This window comes from Cricetulus griseus, chromosome 3 (genome assembly GCF_003668045.3).
Source record: "Cricetulus griseus strain 17A/GY chromosome 3, alternate assembly CriGri-PICRH-1.0, whole genome shotgun sequence".
In the NCBI taxonomy this organism is placed as follows: Eukaryota; Metazoa; Chordata; class Mammalia; order Rodentia; family Cricetidae; genus Cricetulus; species Cricetulus griseus.
In genome coordinates, this window is record NC_048596.1 from 269,335,264 (window position 1) to 269,355,219 (window position 19,956).

Below are 19,956 nucleotides of genomic sequence, written 5' to 3' on the forward strand. Positions count from 1 at the left end.
TTGTTATATACATTTTTGTTTTTGTTTTTCTTCGAGACAGGTTTTTTTCTGTGTAGCTTTGGAACCTGTCCTGGCACTAACTAACATAGATCCTCATGCCTCTGCCTCTTAAGTGCTGGGATTAAAGGCATGAGCCACCACTGCCCAGCTTGTTATACAATGTTATAAAGCACACAGTCCTTTATGGCAGTGAAGCCAAAGCAGCACGAGACAGAAACAGCTGGTCACACTGTGTCTAAAATCAGGAACTAGAAGCAATGAATACTTGTGCTAAGGTCAAAGGGAATTCAAACTGAGTAAGATGAGCCAATGGAATTATTTAAATAAAACAATGATAGGTTATTAAACAATTTAGTTCTTATTCTCAAACTTAATTTCAAATGGTCTCATTCTGTAGCTGAGGCTGCCTTTTAACTCATCGTGGTCCTGTTTTTGGTTCCCAAATTCTGGGATTACAGGTATGCATTACCTGTCAAGCTTACTGTGACTTTCTTTAGCTGCATTATGATGCCATTTTAGAGAAACAATGAGAAACATGACTGAGAAGTTCTTTCCTTTCTGCTAGGGCTGTAAGTATTAAATCAACACTGTCAATCAGTTAAACACAGGGTGATGAAAGGCGCATACTAGCCCAGACTTCTTCAGCCAGGGCCTGAGAACTCTAGCCTACAAAGAAAAAGGATGATGTGTGCAGTAGCAAACATTTCCCCCAACTCTGTGAAGGTAGCAGAATCTCTCATAAAGCTAAAAATCAGAATGACAGTTGGAACTTTGCCCTGAATTCAGGAAGATTCATTTATTTCAACCGTTTTTGTTTAAAATAGTTTTATGAATGTTTTCGGCATGGAACCTGTTTAGTTTTGAAATTTCATCATGTTCTGAATGGGATGTTTCAATTTCATAAAAATAGTGATAAATGTCCTTACAACAAACATTCTTCCTGATATAATGTTATAACAAACAGATGTTCAGTCTGGTCTTATAAATCTGTTGTAATCATTAACACATATGTGCACTAAGGAAGTCTTACACTAGTCATGGTTGGGAAAACAATGTTGTGTACAATGAATACTATCTGTATTCTTATTTTTGAGATTTAGATTATTATACATGACTATTTTTTAAAAGATTTTATTTATTATGTATACAACATTCTGCTTCCATGTATATCTGCACATCAGAAGAGGGCACCAGATCTTATAAGGGATGGTTGTGAGCCACCATGTGGTTGCTGGGAATTGAACTCAGGACCTCTGGAAGAGCAGTCAGTGCTCTTAACCTCTGAGCCATCTCTCCAGCCCCTATACATGACTATTTTTAAAAATACTAAGATATGATCTAGTGGAAAACATAGTCTGGTGTTATGAAGGGATAAATATGCCAGGAACCTAAAATACTATGTTTCCAATAGATCAGTGGATCATATCACACAAGGGTCATGGGAGATCTAGGTCACTAAAAAGAAAGTGAGCATACCACTCCTCCAAAGGAAGCAACTTTGTTTTTATCAGAGAAGTTGGAAGTGGCCATTTGTCAGAGGAAAGGCTAAATCTGGCTTGTAGTATAAGAAAGAGATGGGAGGGCAGTAAAGTCAGAAAAATCATAGGGTTTGTGAGTGAATGTACAGACCAGGATACATGCTTTGAAAAGTCAGCTAACCCTCATCTCAAGGAACAGGAGAAGAAACCAAGTTCACTATGGTTTCCAAGACTTGGGCCTCTGTCTTTTGAAAGCTAGATCCAGGCACAGGAAGAACTCTACCTAAAGTCTGACCCTTCTGGAAGCTTCTTCCAGTACTTCATGCTATGTTAACATTAACACTCAGGTCAGATCTGGGTTCAGTAGTTATGTCTAATTGACTACCTGGTATTTCTAGTGAGATATTTCTAGGTGTTTTTGTGTATGGGGCTATTGCATGACAGCTAGGTAGAGAGGTATATTGTGCTTTTCCAAAAGGACTGTAAAACTTAGGAGAAAATAAAGAATACATCTCTTGAAGCCTGCATAATATACGTAGTAGGTAATAAAAATGGGTGTTGAATTCTTAGTCCTCAGTGCAAAAATGGATCAATTCATGGGTCATCCAAAGTTGATATAAACACTAACCCCCCTCAAAAACAAAACAAAAACCAGAAAAGAATCTGAAAAAATTAGGCATTTTCAAAAGAAAAATGAGAAACTAAATGGGAAAAAAAATTCCACAGGGATATAAAGTTAATCAGGGATAAATTTTCTTAATATTTTTCCTAAGCTAGACATTAGAAAAACAAAGTGTATTTTAAACTGTGTGGATGTGTATGAGAACATGCACATGTGTGCAGGTGCTCATAGAGGCCAGAGGCGTGAAATTCCTCTAAAACTGGAGTTACAAATTGTTCTGAGCTGCCCCATGTGGGACATTGGGAATTTAACTTGTGTCCCTTTGAACAGTATAAAACTAAACTGTTGAGCTAGTTTTCCAGCCCAAGTACATTCTTTAAACAACTATATCATGCCTTGACAACTGGAAATACTTAGTAACCAATATACTTGTTCTGCATCACAGTCCTTCCAAAGCCATCATTTAAGCATACCATGAATTACTACGTTCCCAAGCCGATGATTTAATCAACTACTCAAATTATGCTGTTTAAGGGAAACCTCAAAGGGTGGCATAACTAAAACCCTATATGATATCAGTTCTATCCTTTCCTCTTATTTATGGAAAGAGTAAAAGTTTCCTCAGAGAAGAATTTATAAACTGAGATGACTGAACTAATTCTTTGTTCATGGCTGCATATCAGTTCTGATCACTGATCAGCTTAATTTTAAAAAACGTATTAAAAGAACTCACGGGGCTGGAGAGATGGCTCAGAGGTTAAGAGCACAGACTGCTCTTCCAGAGGTCCTGAGTTCAATTCCCAGCAACCACATGGTGGCTCACAACCATCTGTTATGAGATCTGGTGCCCTCTTCTGGGGTGCAGATATACATGGAAGCAGAATGTTGTATACATAATAAATAAAATCTTAAAAAAAAAAAAAGACCTCACTGAAAGAAATTTGTGGTCAGCTCTAACCTAATGCCAGACAATCATTAGATACCTTGAAGCTCTAGATTCTGTGAAACACTTGAGATTTATCTCCAGTACTTAAAAAAATGATAACTCAGAAACTGAATTATCCACAGAGCTGGTCTAAAGCTTAGATCTATCTTCCACAACACTGGGGAAGTCACTGTGTAGCACAGTAGATGAAGGATTAAGTGATGTGATGTCACAAGAAAGTGCTGAGTCTGGGGCTGACTTTTGAAAGTGAGTATCAATGTCTTATCCAGAGACTTCAACAAACAGGCAGGTGCACAGGGGATTAAATGAATTGCGAAAGGTTGCCAGGCCTTTTGTCCAGTGGGCATTACTATCTAAAGTAGAATTTCATTAGATTAGGATAAAGAGCAGGCCAAGGACACTAGGGCAGTGTTCATCACAGTGCTCTGTACTGGGCCAAAGAGTAAACACCTCAGGGTTTTTGGCTGGCTCAGAAGGCTTGTATAGGAACCTAGCCACGCCAGGAGCTCAGCAAACCATGACTGTCCTGAGGAGCATGTGGGGATCAACAATAAAAGTGTGAACATCTTTTCACTGAGCTATAGCATGTTCAAATTCATGACTCAGAACAGAATGAACAGAGTAGACCATCCCTGATCCAGCCTCCTGGCTAAGAGAGAATATTAGGTGTAAAAGTTGAAATTCAGAGTATAAAGTACTGCTCATTCTAGATTTTGAAAACAAAACAAAAACAAAAACAAACAAGCAAAAAAACCCTCAGCAATCAGATGGCTTAGAGGTTAGGAGCATTTGTTGTTCTTGCAAAGGATTCAGGCTTAGTACCCAGCTTCCACATGGTGGCCCACAAGCATCTATAACTCTAGTTCTGAGAAATACAATGCCCTCTTCTAATCTCTGTGGGCACTGGGCATGGTCTACTTACACATACATGAAGGTAAAACACTCATGCACATAAAAAATAAATTTAAAAAATTTAAAAAGAGCAGGGCGTTGGTGGCTCAAGCCTTTAATCCCAGCACTCAGGAGGCAGAGGCAGATGGATCTCTGTGAGTTCAAGGCCAGTCTGGTCTACAAAGTGAGTTCCAGGACAACCTCCAAAGTAATACGGAGAAACCCTGTCTTGAAAAACCAAAAAACCAAACAAAAAATTTAAAAAGAAAAAACAAACAAACAAACAGAGCATGGCTAGAGAAATGTCTCAGTGGAAGAGCACTTGCTGCTCTTCAGAGGACTCAAGTTCAGTTCCCATAACCATATAGGACACATTCTTTTGGCTGCCTCAGGCATTCAAATATATAATATTGTATATATGAGACATATATACAATAAACAAACAAACCATTCCTAAAAAACCAAAAACCGATCAGGTTTGGTGTAGTGACATGCCTGTAATTCCTGTACTCAGAAGAGTAAGGCAGGACAATTATTCAAACTTGAGGCCAGTCTGGGCTACACACAGAGTAAATTCTACATCAGTCTGGGTAATGAACAAACAAACCAAATTAATGATAAGAAAGAAAATTAAATTTAACCTATAAGCATGGGTCACCGTGGATACTTGTAGTATTCAAAATGCAAAAAAATCCTGCATATTACTTAAAACAGCCAACTAAATTAGAAATGGTATTTGATCACTAAGCCTGTCTAGCAGATAGACTCCTCCCTTAGAATAACATCAACTGAGTGCCTAATACAATCTGTGTGGAAAGCTCAGGAATTTCTGGCATGCAGCAAAGCTGGGGGAGAACATTCCATGACAAGTTTGTCCTTTCCTATTTTTGTAGTGATATCTTGTTCAACTCTTACAAATAAAGCTTGCCTGAAGATCAGAGGGCAGAGTTAGCCACTAGTTAACCATAGAGGTCTGGAGATCTGTACAGACAAACAGGAAGTGATATGGCTGGGTGGACAGAGGAAGTGATAAGGCAGGAGAATACAGTTCATTCTCTTTTCAGCTGGGAAGTTGAGTAGGTAAAGTGGCTGTGGTTTGCTCCTTCACCTCTCTGATCTCTCAGCATTTCCCCCTATATCTGACTCCAGGCTTTTATTATAAAAGCTATTAGAACTCGTGTCACACAGCTCACTTCTGGGTCTATAACTGTTAGCTCCAACTGAACCTAACCCAACTGAACTAGACAGGGTGAATATCATCAAGATATATTGTATGAAAGTTTCAAAGAACTAATAAAAATTTCACAAACACAATACTAAAAGTTAATATTTATCTCCTGCACACTGTAGTTTTGTGGAATGCACATTTGGGTTTATATGTAGGAAGTAAGTCCTTGTCATACTACTCACATGTTCCTGTTTCAGTGTGCTGACCAAGAACCAAACTGAGAGCCTTGCTGGAATTCTATCACATGTTGTCATTCCCAAAAAGAGCAAATGTTTTAACTTGGTAAGTATATCTTCATGATTACACACACACATTCTCTCTCTCTCTCTCTCTCTCTCTCTCTCTCTCTCTCTCTCTCTCTCTCTCTCTCAAATATAACAACATGACTACTTTTTTCTGTCAAACTTTGTTTCCTTTTAAATATATAAATGGACAGAGTATAAACTTACACACTAGCTTATTTTTTCCTTTGCATAAAATGTGAAGAATGTGAACCCTACACCAGGGAAAGCAGAACTGCCTTAAAAATAACATGTGATTATACTAAATGAGTATTAGTTTGGAAAAGGAAAGGAATACATCATGTTATTAAAATGTTCTAGTTTGTTTCTAAGTAACAATCTCTGTGGTCAAATAAACTTACATCAAGCCATCAGTGGATATAAGCAAGTCTTTTTGTAAGCTGGGATCAAGTGGAGATTCATTGTTTTGCATAAACTGGGAATTACATTCACTAGCACCAAATTTACAAGTGAACGATGGAAGACTAACCCAACTAGTATTCCAGCACCCAAAACAAAAAAAATGCATTCTACATTGGAAGTCCATTGTAGGGCATCCCTTGGGGACTATTACTAAAGCTACTGTCGAAGTATTTTTAAATGGGGATGGGAAATGTCTCAGTCAGTAATTGTTTTACTATGAAAACTTGGAAACTCCAGTACCTATGAAAAAGCTACAAATAGTGGTGTGTGCTTGTAATCTCAGCACTGAGAAGGTAGAAACATGGATCTGAATCTGTTTTAAAACACAAAGTGGCCGGGCAGCAGTGACGTACACCTTTAATCCCAGCACTGGGAAGGCAGAGGTAGGCTGATCTCTGTGAGTTCAAGGCCAGCCTGGTCTACAAAGCTACACAGAGAAATCCTGACTCAAAAAGAAATTAAGAAACAAAACAAAAGACACAGGGTGGATGGCACCAGTGGAATGACACCTGAGGGTGACCTTGGGCCTCTACATGCACCCACACACATATATACACACACTTGCGTGCACCTTCATGTTTATGTTTATGTGTATGCACAAACATGCACACACAAAAGGAGATTTATAAAACATCAGCACAAATCCTACATGGATTTAAGCATACAAGTTAAGAAACCATGTCCAAGACTGTAGAGATAGCTCAATGGTTAAGAAGAGCATGACTGCTCTTAATTCCCAGCATCCACGTGGCAGTTCATAACCTCCTGTAACTCCAGTTCCACTGATTTTGGTCTCTGCAGGCACCAGGCATACACAATACACACACACACACACACACACACACACACACACACACACTCATACACACAAGAAAAGTCACTTGTATACATATAATAAAATAAAATAAATCTTAAGATAAAAACAAAAGAAACCATGTCTAGGGTAACAGCTAAATTAACAAAATAATTTTACACAAAGTATTTTACTACAATAAAGATAAATCAAAGCTTACAATTAAGACAAACTGGTTCATCTTTCCCAATGTTAAATATTTAATTATTCTATTTATTAATATTCTCAAGGCTGCAGGAAAGTTAAAAATAAATAATGTGCAGTTATATGCTCTCCACTTACACATACCAACTAATACTTTGTCAATTTATTTCATCTGCCTCTGCTTCCATATCTGTGACTATTCATCCATTGATCCACATACTCAAATCTAAATCTATATCTATCCATACATCTAATTACACATAGAGATAGATTCTATCTATATCTATCCATTCACCCACTAGCCAGGGATGAATCTGGACCTTTTGAACATATTCTATCATTCATGTCCAATACTTCAGTATGAATCACTTAAAAACAAGATTTCCTTAAAATTGGGTCAATTATTATTTTTACATAATTCCAAAAAATTTGGACATAGGTTCAGTATTATCAAGCACACCATCCATATTCACATCTCTGAAGTCCCAATGGGTTCTACACTGCAGTGCATCAGGGTTAAGAACTAACAGGTCTATTATTAGGCATGATTTTCCTGCTAGTGGGAAATGGCATTAGGACACCAGACCTGAAGGCTAGCTGTGTTCACTGCTCTCAGGTCCTCTCAAAGGAGCGAGCTGGGATATTTACTTAAAATACAACCATTTCTTGTACTGATTTCTCAAAGCAAAAACACATTTTAAGACTGTAGTAGTTACTTTTCTGTCATTGTGATAAAATACCATGACCTAGGTAACTTATAAAAGGACATTTTACTTTGGCTTCTGGTTCTGGGAGGCAGGGCAGCAAGTGAAGGAAATGGACATGGCAGTTGGGGAAGGAAGCTGAGAAGTCACATCTCACTTATAAGCATGAACCAGAGAGCAAACCTAATGTGGGATGAAGCTACAAACACTCGAAGCCTACTTCCCTCTCCATACAGTGCCAATACCATAACCTATGGGAGTTACTTCTCATCCAAACCACTCTAGAGATATTTAATAGTATTTCACATCCATACATGTAATAAGCTAGACAGTATTGGGTAAGCTTTTTATTATTCATAAATTCAACTAGATTCATGCTAAATGACAATAGATGGCAATAACTCATCTTTCATAATTTGAATCCTCAAGCAAAGAAACAAGACTTAGCTCTGCCTCATAAATTGTCACTGCAGCAGTGAACCCATGAAGGTCAGGCGAGTGGAGGACAGAGGAGATCATTGCTATAAAGGCCAGAGAATTTTGCCAACCAGGATATCAGGTTGGTTTTAATGGATGGCATTATTCAAGATATGCTAAAAATTTGGACCTAGCTGAAAGATTTCTTGATATTCTTTTTAAAAAAGCATATGCTCAAAATCCAGCTTCAGAATGAATAATGCTTATAAATCATGTTCTATAGTTATAAATTCCTGATCAATGTGCTTGGTCATCGTAAGAAACATAAAATATGAAAACAACCTACAAAATCCGAACCCTCACAAAGTTTTTGTAGGTATTTACTAAATGCAAACTCCTAGGCTATTAACCAAGCAAGGTAGTACAAGCCTGTAATTATGGCACTTTAGAGGCGGAGTAAGGAGAATTACAAATCCTAGGCCAGTCTGGGCTACTTAGAGAGATCCTGTCACATGAGAAACAAAACAAAATCTTGTGATATGCATATATGCATCTAGAATTCAGTGTTCTTGAACATTCCTTTTTTGTTTTGTTTTGCTTTTGTTTCTGGAGACAGGGTTGCTCTATGTAGCCCTGGCTGTCCTCTAAGAGATCTGCCTGCTTTTGCCTCGCCAGTGCTGGGATTAAAGACCTGCAGTGATATGCTCAGCATCCTTGGACATTATTAAGACCTATGCCATACACCCTTTTATCTTTCACCCAACTGTGAGGCCCCTGGCCCTGTCATCTCACCTTATTTTTCTCCATAGTACTATAATCTTTTCCAGTGTTGTAAGGTGAGGAAGTGTTAGACACCAAAAATACAAAGTGCTGGCAGGCATTGTGTGTCCACAATATTAGTTATCTATTTTTATTTCTTCAGTCACAGGTATATAAGCCCCATATTTTCCATTTTATACAGTTTTTTAGGCAGTCAAGTTTTCTGTTCACAAAGTAAAAAGAATATCACCTTTTAAGTTTAGTAATGTATCTCATTTGCAGCATAATATAACCACAACTTCTACTAAAGACATTGTTCTACTACAACTAGTTCTTCAATGTTTAGAGCAAAACACTAAATAAATCAAAGAGAGGTAGGGGAAAACCCCAAACTTACAGAAAAGAAAAAGAATTAGGTTCTCCACAGATTTGAGGGGTCTTATTCAAAGGCGATTTTCTCAGAATACAGGAGGAGATACACAGCTATATTTCTAACGTCGACTTGGGAAAAGAACTCCTCAGTCCCACCTTGCTGTACACTGGGAAAAGTTGAGATACAGCAATTTCTCCTTAAAATATCAAATGAGATCTAAAAATTTTCATAAGAGTTCTTCAAAAAGTAATTAACAGTTGAATATGTTAACAATGTGTAGCACATTCCTACAATATATACAGCCATGAGAATGAACTGAACTATTGATAACCACAATGGTATGGGTGGCTTTCAAAACCATAATGTAATGTTAAATGAAAAAAGGTAGACACATGAAGAAAGAATAATGTTATTGATTGTGTATAAAGTTCAAGTGTAAAGTATGATGCTGAAATATCTTCTTGAGGAAGATGAGAAGGGGCTCAGATTTCTTGATCAGGAATTAGAATTCACTGAGCTGTACCATTATGGTATATTTATCTCTTTTAATATATGCTCCAATAAAATACTAAAATGCAAAACAAATCATTGTTCAGGACAAGTTGTCTTTCACTCATGAGTTTCCTTTTCATGACTGGGCACTAACGTAATTCAGGCAGATGCTGGTTGCGCGGGGCACAAAGATGAAAATAAAGTACAGTTCATAATTTCACCCCGTTCCCAATCCATCAAATTAACTAAAATGCAAGTGAATAACTAAAAATATGAGTATCTACTCCAAATAAGATGGTATCGAGAGATCTGCAGCAGCACCTGAGACTCTAGGAATGGGGTACTGGGAGTGCTGAGCTGCCTGTGACGTCACACTTGAGGTTAAAAGACAAAGTGAGGAGAGGATGAACACTGAAGTCTAAGCTGCCTGACATGGGTGAGATAATTTTGTAGCTGGCTTGATTCTGTGCCAGTTCTCTGCATAGTGGGAACAACAGACACTCAGGCTTTTTGACAGGAGAGACTAAATTTCTGCTAACCCATAAGACTTTGTGAACAGCAAAGCTGCACAGATCATCAGGTGATTCACTGGATTGCCTATACCAACTGAGTCTTTCCCCTAAAGACAGAAAAACATCCTCTCTTAAAGGATTGTATTCTATTTTTTTTTTTTTTCCTTTGGAGGCTGTCCTAGAACTAGCTCTTGTAGACCAGGCTGGTCTCAAACTCACAGAGATCTGCCTGCCTCTGCCTCCCGAGTGCTGGGATTAAAGGCATGCTCCACCAATGCCCGGCAGGACTGTATTCTTAATGGATGCGGGGCTGGGTAATTTCATGGAGTGGAAAGGGGGGAAATGACTTTCAAGAGCAGCATCTCTTTGAAGGCCAGTGAGAAGACAGCTGAGACTAATGCAAAGCAAAGGTGTAGGAGGTACCTGGATATGCACAGCTATCTATACCACATCAGACACAGGGCCAGGGAACAGTTTGCAGGGCCTGGCTTGCAGTTCCTTAAGATGCCTATCACAGGGTTAACAGCTGAAAAAACAGTTCTTGAGACATCTGCTTAACATAACACCTCCAGTCATTATGAGAAAACAAAATCATGGCTACTTAGGTACAAGTAGTCTTTGGGTTCACACTTCAATAATGTGGGTGTTCTTTAGTAAGACTGATAAATGTTTTATTAGCCTATAAATGGTGAGTCATTTATGAAGCTAATTTATAGGTATTCATTCATGTTAGAATTTCATAAAGTATTCTCAAATCAGGTATTTCTAGAGTGACTGACTACAGCTTCAATGGCCAGTTGCCATGAATTATTAAACTTTTTTTTTTAACATCCAAATCTTCCAGTAGACGTCTAGAGTTTAGCTAGAAGTTTTGGCTACGATACAAACAGTGATGGAAAACATATGAGCAGTAACAAGTTTTAATCTCGCTCTTCAGTACTAACATGGACTAATCTGTGGAAGCAGTTTATTCCAGTATCACCCACGACACAGCCACACCAGAGGCTGTTAGGCAGGCTATTTTTTTTCCTTTTCTTTTAAATGTAACATTTTATCTTTTCTTCTTAAAGAGTCATGAGGATACTTACATTGTAGCTAAGTAGTAAAGGGTGGATAACTACTTTGAAGAAAACTTCTCTTTTCTGACGAGGTATGTTTATATTTCTATATTATATGTACCAGTATACAGTTATTTTATTGTTAATACTAAGGAAGCTTTAATGTTATTAATAAACATTTGTGAATTATATGGTAAAATTTAAACCATAACTGTGTAGTTTCTTATAATAAGCAATATGAAAAACTTTAAATTTTGTAACTAAATTTACTTTAGTTTTATTTTTTATAATAAATTTATTTTAAATATTATGTGTTTTTTTAAAAAACAGTAAAAAAGCTGTCACTAATGCTTTATCATAAATGTTAACATGACTGATTTGACAAAGTAACTAGACATCTTACACAATCTTTTATGGGGACAGTATTACTTTAATAATTAATGTTAATGAAATTTGGGCATATTAGGTATATTAAATGAAAGTCTTTCACTATGTAAACCTATGATCCTGTTTTTTTAAAATGTGTGAATTATTCAAATGTCATTTTTATTTATATCTTTGAAAACCCAAATTTTTCCTTGCTAAATGTCTTATTGTACAATGAAATGGTACTGGACAATTATAACAGAAATCAACATAATTTCAAGAAAGAATATCTATAATACTTTAACCAGATCTATATTCTATATGGAAAATTAGAGACTTCTTTTTATAAACCTCATACTGAGAATAACACAAAGATTTCCTTTGTCCTTTCACAAAGTACACTTCTTATTATACCCTAGATTTAAAGAAATTAAAGAATACTTTTGACATTCCTCCCGAACAATCTAGATAGAACATAGTATTCTTTCATGCTAATGTATTCAGAGGTGTGGCAACCATGAAAACTAGCCACATGCTAGAAGGGCTGAGTCACAAAGAACCTGAGGGACTTCTGTGTGTCTTACCATTGCTGTAAATACAGCATGCTTTATCATTTTATTTTTCTTGTAATCTGACCAAGAATCACTGTGTTAAGGAAGAAAGAAAGGGAGAAAGAAAAATAGAAAGAAAGAAAGGGAGACAGATGGAGTACAAGCTCCAGCTCATGTGAAAGTATCGAGCTGCTGTTTCTTGTTTTGGTTTTGGCAGGAAGCACTCTAGCGTAGTGGTGGAAAGAATGGAAGCAATGCAGCCTCCTGTTACAACTAACTAACCACTACATTCAAAATGATACTTCATGATACCTGACCTGATGCTTGAGACAAAACAGACTAACTTTACAAGCACTGCAGGAAATCTTAGAGAAGTGGAGAGGTAGGAATGTTTTGTTTTTAAAACAGCAATCAGGGTGCTGAATATAGCTGACAAAGAGAAAAACTCGTATCTAAGGAAAGAAAAACAGCCAATTCTTTAATTAAATGCCATTTATATTTATAAGGTAAATTAAAAGTGTTGCTTTAAAAAGTATTGGTGTCTATGAACAAATAGTGAGTGCTGTGACTAAGTTTCCCAATGCATGCTTAGAGTTTCAAGCTATTCGATAAGGCTATGCCTTGATACTTGCATGTAGTCTGTATTTTCTGTGAGAAACATAGGACATGTTTTGTCACATTTATATCCTGGAGCTTATAACATATCTGTGAACTGAAATATTCAAGCCCAGTTGTCAAGTGGCCCTTTAAACCTGGGATTTAAAAATACAGTGGCTTATTTACCTAATAAGGTAGTTAAGAGGAAACAGCATTTCATTCAGACAAGATTTCCATTTCAAGTTTGCAGACAGTTAAGTGGTAAAAAAGGAAGCCTCTGCACTTCTCTGCTATGTTTCTAGTGTTGTTATGAAGTCTGAGAGCATGGTCAAATCTCACCTTGTCTGTTTCAGAGGAAAGTTGGTTCACTGTCTAGAAGTGACTTTGAGAGATGAGAATCTACTTGAAGCACAGTTGGAAGCTTTAGAAGAGAGGGGTGAGGAAGTTGCCTCAACTCTGCTGCCTCCAGGGAGTTCTGGAAGCCCAAAGCTTAAACTTGCTCCTCTCAGAGTTCCTGGGAGTGATGTCTAGAGCTCTTTCTCAGCTCTAAATGGTTCTGATTTATTAGTAACAGTAGGAGCACTGGGATAGTATTCCCAAGAGTCTTTTTATTAAGACTAGAACTTGAGACTGAAACCCAAAGCTTTTCATGAGCAGAAACACTGGCAAAACAGGCCTAAATCAGGAGAATATTGTCTTCCTGAGAATGAGATGTAAATATTTTTAAATGTTTTTAAAAATAGCACCGTCTAAATGCTGCCAAAACTAATAAACTTGACTTTGAACAGTTTTAACAAGCTCAAAACAAAGCCATACCACTGTAGTGATATACTCTTTATGATTTATTAAAGCTTGCCTGAGGATTTAGAAAGCAAAGTCAGACACAAGCCATAGAAGCCAGGCACATATCTTTAATCTCAGCAGCTAGAAGCTAGGAGGTGATGGTACACAAGTTTAATCCTAGGACTCAGTATTAAGAGATAGATGGATCTGTGAGTCCAAGGCCATCCAGATTTACACAAGATAGATCTAGTCCTAAAGAGAAACAGCTCACACAAAGATGATCTCAGGACCTGGGATCACACACCTTTAATTCCAGCATTAGGGAGGTATATAAGACAGGAGCAAGGTCTCAGTATCAGGCATTCACATTGAGGACAGGGGCATTCTTTCTCCAGTTCATTGCAGATTCTCCAGCCATGATGAGAAGAGGCAGAAGGATCAGCCCATTCAGCCTGAGGTAGTGGTAAAAGCTAGTAGCCTGCTACTTTGCTTTTCTGTTCTTCAGATTGAAGTTTGAACCCAAATATCACCCTCTGGGTCTTGTATTTATCATGCAACATATCATTTTAAATAAGGAATAATAAAATAATACTATTTTATATTCCTTCTGGATAATAGGAGGCACTGCAGTGCTCCCTCTTATGCACTGCAAACATTATCTAGTGGTGAACAGCTGTGCAGATCAACCAACAGAGGTTTAGGATCCTTCTCATGGACTCCTCAAACCTACAGCAGAGACCCAGCAACACGAGAGGGCAATTCTTCAGGTACCAAGGTTGGCCTCTGTTTTACAAGCAATTGAGATACAACAACATAGAAAGATATGTATTTTTAAAAATGGCAAATAGAAGATAGGACTGACATAGAGAACTATTAAGAAGGTATTTCTGTCCTCAACATAAGATTTTTCTAATAGCCATAGGTAAGTTACCGGTAGCCAAAGATCTAAAGGAGGCGTGCTCCCTAGGAGTACTTTCATTGGCATTATTAATGTAGTATGGTCCAGACTGTTCTGGTGCCTCCACCAAAGGGTAGTTTCATTGAGGTGACAGGATATGAACATATAGAGCTATACCTCTCACCAGGAAAAAGACAAACTGACGTTTAGGAGATGGATGCTTCCTCAAGTTACTAATGGCAAGGCTCCTCCACTGTGACAGACAACACTGAAGCTAGCAGGCAGAGGTCTCAGTCCAGACTCCCATCTACTTCAGTTATCAAAGAGGCAAAGAGGCTGTCATGAAATATTAGCATTCCAAGAAAGAAGTCAGAAAAGGAGGTACTCTGGCTGATGCTCAGTGAGCTTGAGGCAGGATGTGGAAGAGAAGCAAACCCATCAATGTTCTGCTTCCTGGTTCTGTGCCCTGTGCTTTCTCTTTACTCCCTTTTATCTCTAAATCAAACTTTTCATACCCCATCTGTTCCTTAGCTTAAGCCCTCACTCAGCATGGAGGGAATTTCTTTTGAGCTCACTGAGGCAAGTAGGCTAAAAGAATCTCTGTCACCAGCATGTGGAACACATACAAATGAGTCCAGCCCTCAACTCTGCTGCCAGGCCACATGGAAAATCAAGATGTGTTCTTGGCATTCACTCTGGCACCCTAACACACTCCTCTTGTTACATATACTTTAAAATTTTCCATAGTTTATTTTTTAGTTCTACATTTCAAGTACCTTAATGTTAAAACAGTTTTTGCTTATATATGGGAGCTAAAGCCCAGGTAATTCAGTTTTTACACACAAAAAAATTTAAACAACAAAAACTATCAACGATTTCTGTTGTCAGACTGGTATTTCAAACATTTTAACACCATATATATATATATATATATATATATATATATATATATCACTATAATCTCAGGGTTATACAGAAAATCTGTCTCAACAACAGCAAACAAACAAAAACTACCAAAATTTTTTATTATGTCAAATATAACAACAATGAAAAACTATGATGAAAAGAAAAGGTGCCAGTCTATCTCATTTATATGGCATTATACTTATTTCAATGTTTTTCAATGTTCTATTGGTTTCAAAACAGTGGAGGATTATTAAGAGGAGAAAACACTCATGAATGTCACTAATATACACTATTGGTTTGTTTATTTATTTAGAGTGTGTGTGTTGCTTTTCCTTTCATTTTTTAGACAGGGTCTGTCACTTAACCTGGAGATGGCCATTTCTACTAATTAAACTGGCTATCCAAGGAGTCCCTGGGATTCAGCTCTATTCTTCCCCACTCATGCCAAGAGCTGGGGTTACAGATGTGTAACCAGTTTTCCAGTGTGTGCTGAGGATATCACCAACTCAGTTATCCATGGCTGTATAGTAAGCACTTGACTCACTCAGCAATCTCCACAGCCAGCTTTCCCTCACTGCCATCAAATCACTTAACATCCAAGAGTATCATTTTTTGTTATTGTTGTTATTTTTGACAGGGTCATACTATGTAACTCAAGCTGTCCTAGGATTCCCAACGTAGCCTAAGCTGGCTTCAAACTCATGATCTTGCCTCAGACTCCCAAAGCTGAGACTATAGTTATGTGCCACCATGCTCACCTGAAAATGTTAACTTTAACAATATTATATTTAACAAGAGCTTTTTTACAAGAGTTCAGATATGCTTTTGATGAGTAGGAAATGAGAGGAGAGAAATGGGAGGGAGAGATGTCCTACCTGACCCATTAAGTGACCTAACAGCATGGTTGGGACACATGAACGCTTAAGAAACCCCACTGACTGGGTGGGGTGGTACACGCCTTTAATGTTAATACCCACCAGGCAGAGGCAGGGCTATCTCTGTAGACGAGCTAGCTTCGTCTACATAGGCAGGACTACATGAGACCCTGTTTCAAAAAAAAAAAAAACAACCAAACCCCAAAAAACCAAAAACCAAAAACCAACAAAACCCCACCAAAGCAAACAAACACAACCTCACAAAAACCAAAACAAATTCCTAACAACAAAACAAATAAACAAAAACAAGAGATGCTTGCTTGAATTACTAGCTCTGGCAACCTCAAACCAGGCTAAGCCAAAGATAGGATCTCAAATGATATTGTAATTGTAAGCTTCCAATTACTAAAGTTAAGAGTATCTGTGCATGTGGAAGACAGAGCTGCAATGTAAGGATGCTCAAAAACAAAAACAAAAGGGGCTGGTGATATAGTTCAGTTGGTAGAGTGTTTGGTTAGTATTCATGAAGCCCCAGGTTCAATCTCCAACACAGTATAAACAGTGCATGGTGGGGAAAACCTGTAATCCTAGCCCTTGGGAGATGGAGACAGGTACACCAGCTGTTCAAGGTCATCTTCAGTTCATAGAGAATCCAAGGTCAGCCTAGAGATACATAAGACTTTCTCAAAAAACAAAACAAAAACAACCCGAAAAAGTAAGAACCAGTGACAAGCTTCAAGTCAGCTAAAGACTAAAAGCTGAATTTCTACAGAAAAAGTGCTTTGGAGACTTGAATCTAAGTTGATATTAACCCTAAGGAACTGGAGAACCATAAAAAGGTGTGTTGTAAAAAGACATAATGGAACTAGAGGTGGAAAAGAAGACAAATGTCTTCCAGGCACGGATAGCAAACCAGCGGGTAGCAAAACCTAAGTTTGATCCCCAGCATGACATAAACCAGGTCTAGTGGTACAACCCTGAATACATGGGAGGTGAAGACAGGAAAATCAGCAGCAGTACAAGATCATCTCTGGCTACTTAGTGAGTTCCAGGCCAGCTTGGGATATGTGCAGCTGTATTTGAAAGAAAAGAAAGAAAAAAGACAAACATTTTATCCATAGTTCTACCACTGTAGCTTATAACTGACCAAATTTATTTGTACTAGCTTTTTTTTTATTCATAAGTAGACTAACTATGGAGTTTTAAATATTTGCTTTTTTTATTTTGAGACAGGGTTTCTCTGTGGCTTTGGAGGCTGTCCTTGAACTAGCTCTTGTAGACCAGGCTAGCCTTGAACTCACAGAGATCTGCCTGCCTCTGCCTCCCAAGTGCTGGTATTAAAGGCGTGCACTCCTACATCCTGGCTTAGTAATCTCTATATATATTTTTGTAATCTATATTTTAAAGTATCTTTGGAAACGTTTTTGTAGGGTAAAATATAGTTCGCTTGAAAAATACACTCTCTTATGATGGGGGAGGTCCTTCTGTGTATATGTTTGTCTTATTGGTTGATAAATAAAGCACTGTTGGCCAACAGGGAAGCAAGATAGGTGGGGCTAGGAGAGAAGGAGGATTCTGGGAAATGTAGGAAAAGGTGAGAGTCACAATGTGATCCCAGGAAGAGAGGATGCACAAGGCCAGCATCCTTGGTAAGATAAGTCCTTATAAAAATATATAGATTAGTAGTTATGGTTGATAATTAAGCCTGAGATATCAAATAAGAAATCCTAGTCATTGGCCAGCAGCATTGTAACTAATATAAGACTCTGTGTATTATTTGGGGGCTCTAAAGTGGCGGCAGAACCCATGCAGCTGGCGGAAAGAGTTATTGTTGAACTTTTATTTTTCATTAACCATCAGATCTGTCTATAATTTTTTTCTATTACAAAGAATTCTATTATGCATTTTAGAATTCTTTCTTGAGATGAGGCTATTTTAAAAATTCAGAATAAAGATAAAACAAAGGGATTGTGTTCTGAGACTATTTCTCTTCGAAAATCTAAGTACTTCGTTCTAACTTCCTTCACTGAAATTTATCTCAAAGTATCATGAGGTCAAGCCTGCACTTCACAGGAAAATTTGTTCCAGACTCCTAAGTATTACTAAGATGAGCATGTATCATTCATGGACAGACCCAGCTGTTTAAATTAATAGAATTATTGAAGCTCCCTCCAAAAGCATATACTGAAATGCTTTCTAAAAAAGTTTTATGTATTTAAACTTACACTACATAGCAATGGGTAAAAATATCATTTTGTCGCTGGGCGTTGGTGGCGCACACCATTAATCCCAGCACTCAGGAGGCAGAGGCAGGCGATCTCTGTGAGTTCGAGGCCAGCCTGGTCTCCAGAGTCAGTGCCAGGATAGGCTCCAAAGCTACACATAGAAACCCTGTCTTGAACTCCCCCCCCAAAAAAATATCATTTTGTCATACTCTTGACAACACTAGAAATGTATATAAAAATTTGTATCTGTTGAAACTCTAATTTAATACTCAATGTCTACTGAATGCCAGGTTGGACTTGTACACAGGACAGCATGAAGGAGTATATGATGTTACTGCTTTTGGCTGTGTGTTCTGCCAAACCCTTCTCTAGCCCTTCACACACGGCATTGAAGAATATGATGTTGAAGGATATGGAAGACATGGATGATGATGACAACGACGATGACAACAATTCTCTTTTTCCAACAAAAGAGCCAGTGAACCCCTTTTTCCCTTTTGATTTGTTCCCAACATGTCCATTTGGGTGTCAATGCTACTCTCGAGTTGTCCACTGTTCTGATCTAGGTAAGGACAGAAGTCAACTTTGTTTTGAAGAATATTGCTATTCTGAAAAAGGTTAAGAGGGTAAAAAAAAACTACCGAACCTTTAAAACTATGCAGTCACTGTAAAATGGTTTATTACACTCTTAGGTGGAAGGTGAGTGTGGTAGCCCAGGCTTTTAGTCTACACTTTTAGGAATCCAATACAGGACTGTGAGTTCCAGGCCAGCTTAGGTAAAATAGAGACCCTCATATAAGAAAAAAGAAAAATGATGTGGGGGTAGATTACCTGCTCACTACCCCAGTTTTGATTCCAGAACTACAAAACAGGCAGAGAAATGTTAAGTGAAGAGTCCAACAGAGTGCAAAGCACTTACTTAAAAATCCAGAATAAAAAGAAAAAGGGGCTGGGTGGTGGTGGAGCTTGTGTTTAATACCAGCACTTGGGAGGCAGAAGCAGGCAGATCTCTGTGAGTTCTAGGATAGCCTGGTCTATAAAGCAAGTTCCAGGACATCCAGGGCTACTCAGAGAAACCTTGTCTCAAAAACAAAACAACACACACACCACATAAAAGATGGACCTGACATAGAAAGGATTTCTTTCTCTTCACTGTAATTCAACTCAAAGTGTCAAAAAGTCGATCCTACACTTACTTGGCAGCAAAACTCTATGGTAACAAAAGGTAACAAAATAAAGTGCCTATGGAGAACGATAACATGGACCATGTACATTTCCTGAGCTCTCTAGATATTTTAAATGCAATGCTCTACTTATGAATAATTTGGGTTTAGGACTTCCTAGAAAGAAGTGATTGAACTAAGGTCTATTTAAAAATTATCATTCTTGTTGAGTAACTTCATTATATTGTCTTAGCTGCTGCAACAAAATAACAGAAAGGAACCATTAATTTTGGGTGGCTGCACATTGCAGCTTACATATTAGCAACCAAGTGGGGAGCGGAACGACAAAGGAGACAGGGAGAAATGGGTGGGGAAGCAAGGGACAAGTAGAGAGGAAGCAAAATAAGGGCA

At 37.9% G+C, this 19,956-nt stretch overlaps 2 protein-coding genes across 4 annotated transcripts in view; one reads left to right on the forward strand and one right to left on the reverse strand.

Annotated features, from left to right (window-relative positions):
* Nucleotides 1–19,956, reverse strand: part of Cenpp (centromere protein P) — a 199,421-nt gene that overhangs the window by 71,202 nt on the left and 108,263 nt on the right. The gene's annotated exons all lie outside the window — the stretch shown is intronic.
* Aspn (asporin) overlaps nt 5,148–19,956 on the forward strand; it is a 30,630-nt gene continuing 15,821 nt past the window's right edge. Inside the window, exons 1-3 of one of the 2 annotated variants that reach the window (XM_027409942.2) lie at nt 5,148–5,447; nt 11,194–11,273; nt 18,673–18,948. In XM_027409942.2, the coding sequence (XP_027265743.1) occupies nt 18,696–18,948 (253 nt within the window). In that variant the 5' untranslated portion in view covers nt 5,148–5,447; nt 11,194–11,273; nt 18,673–18,695. Of the gene's footprint in view, nt 5,448–11,193; nt 11,274–18,623; nt 18,949–19,956 lie in introns of those variants that run through there. The other variant, XM_035442967.1, reaches the window with a different exon arrangement.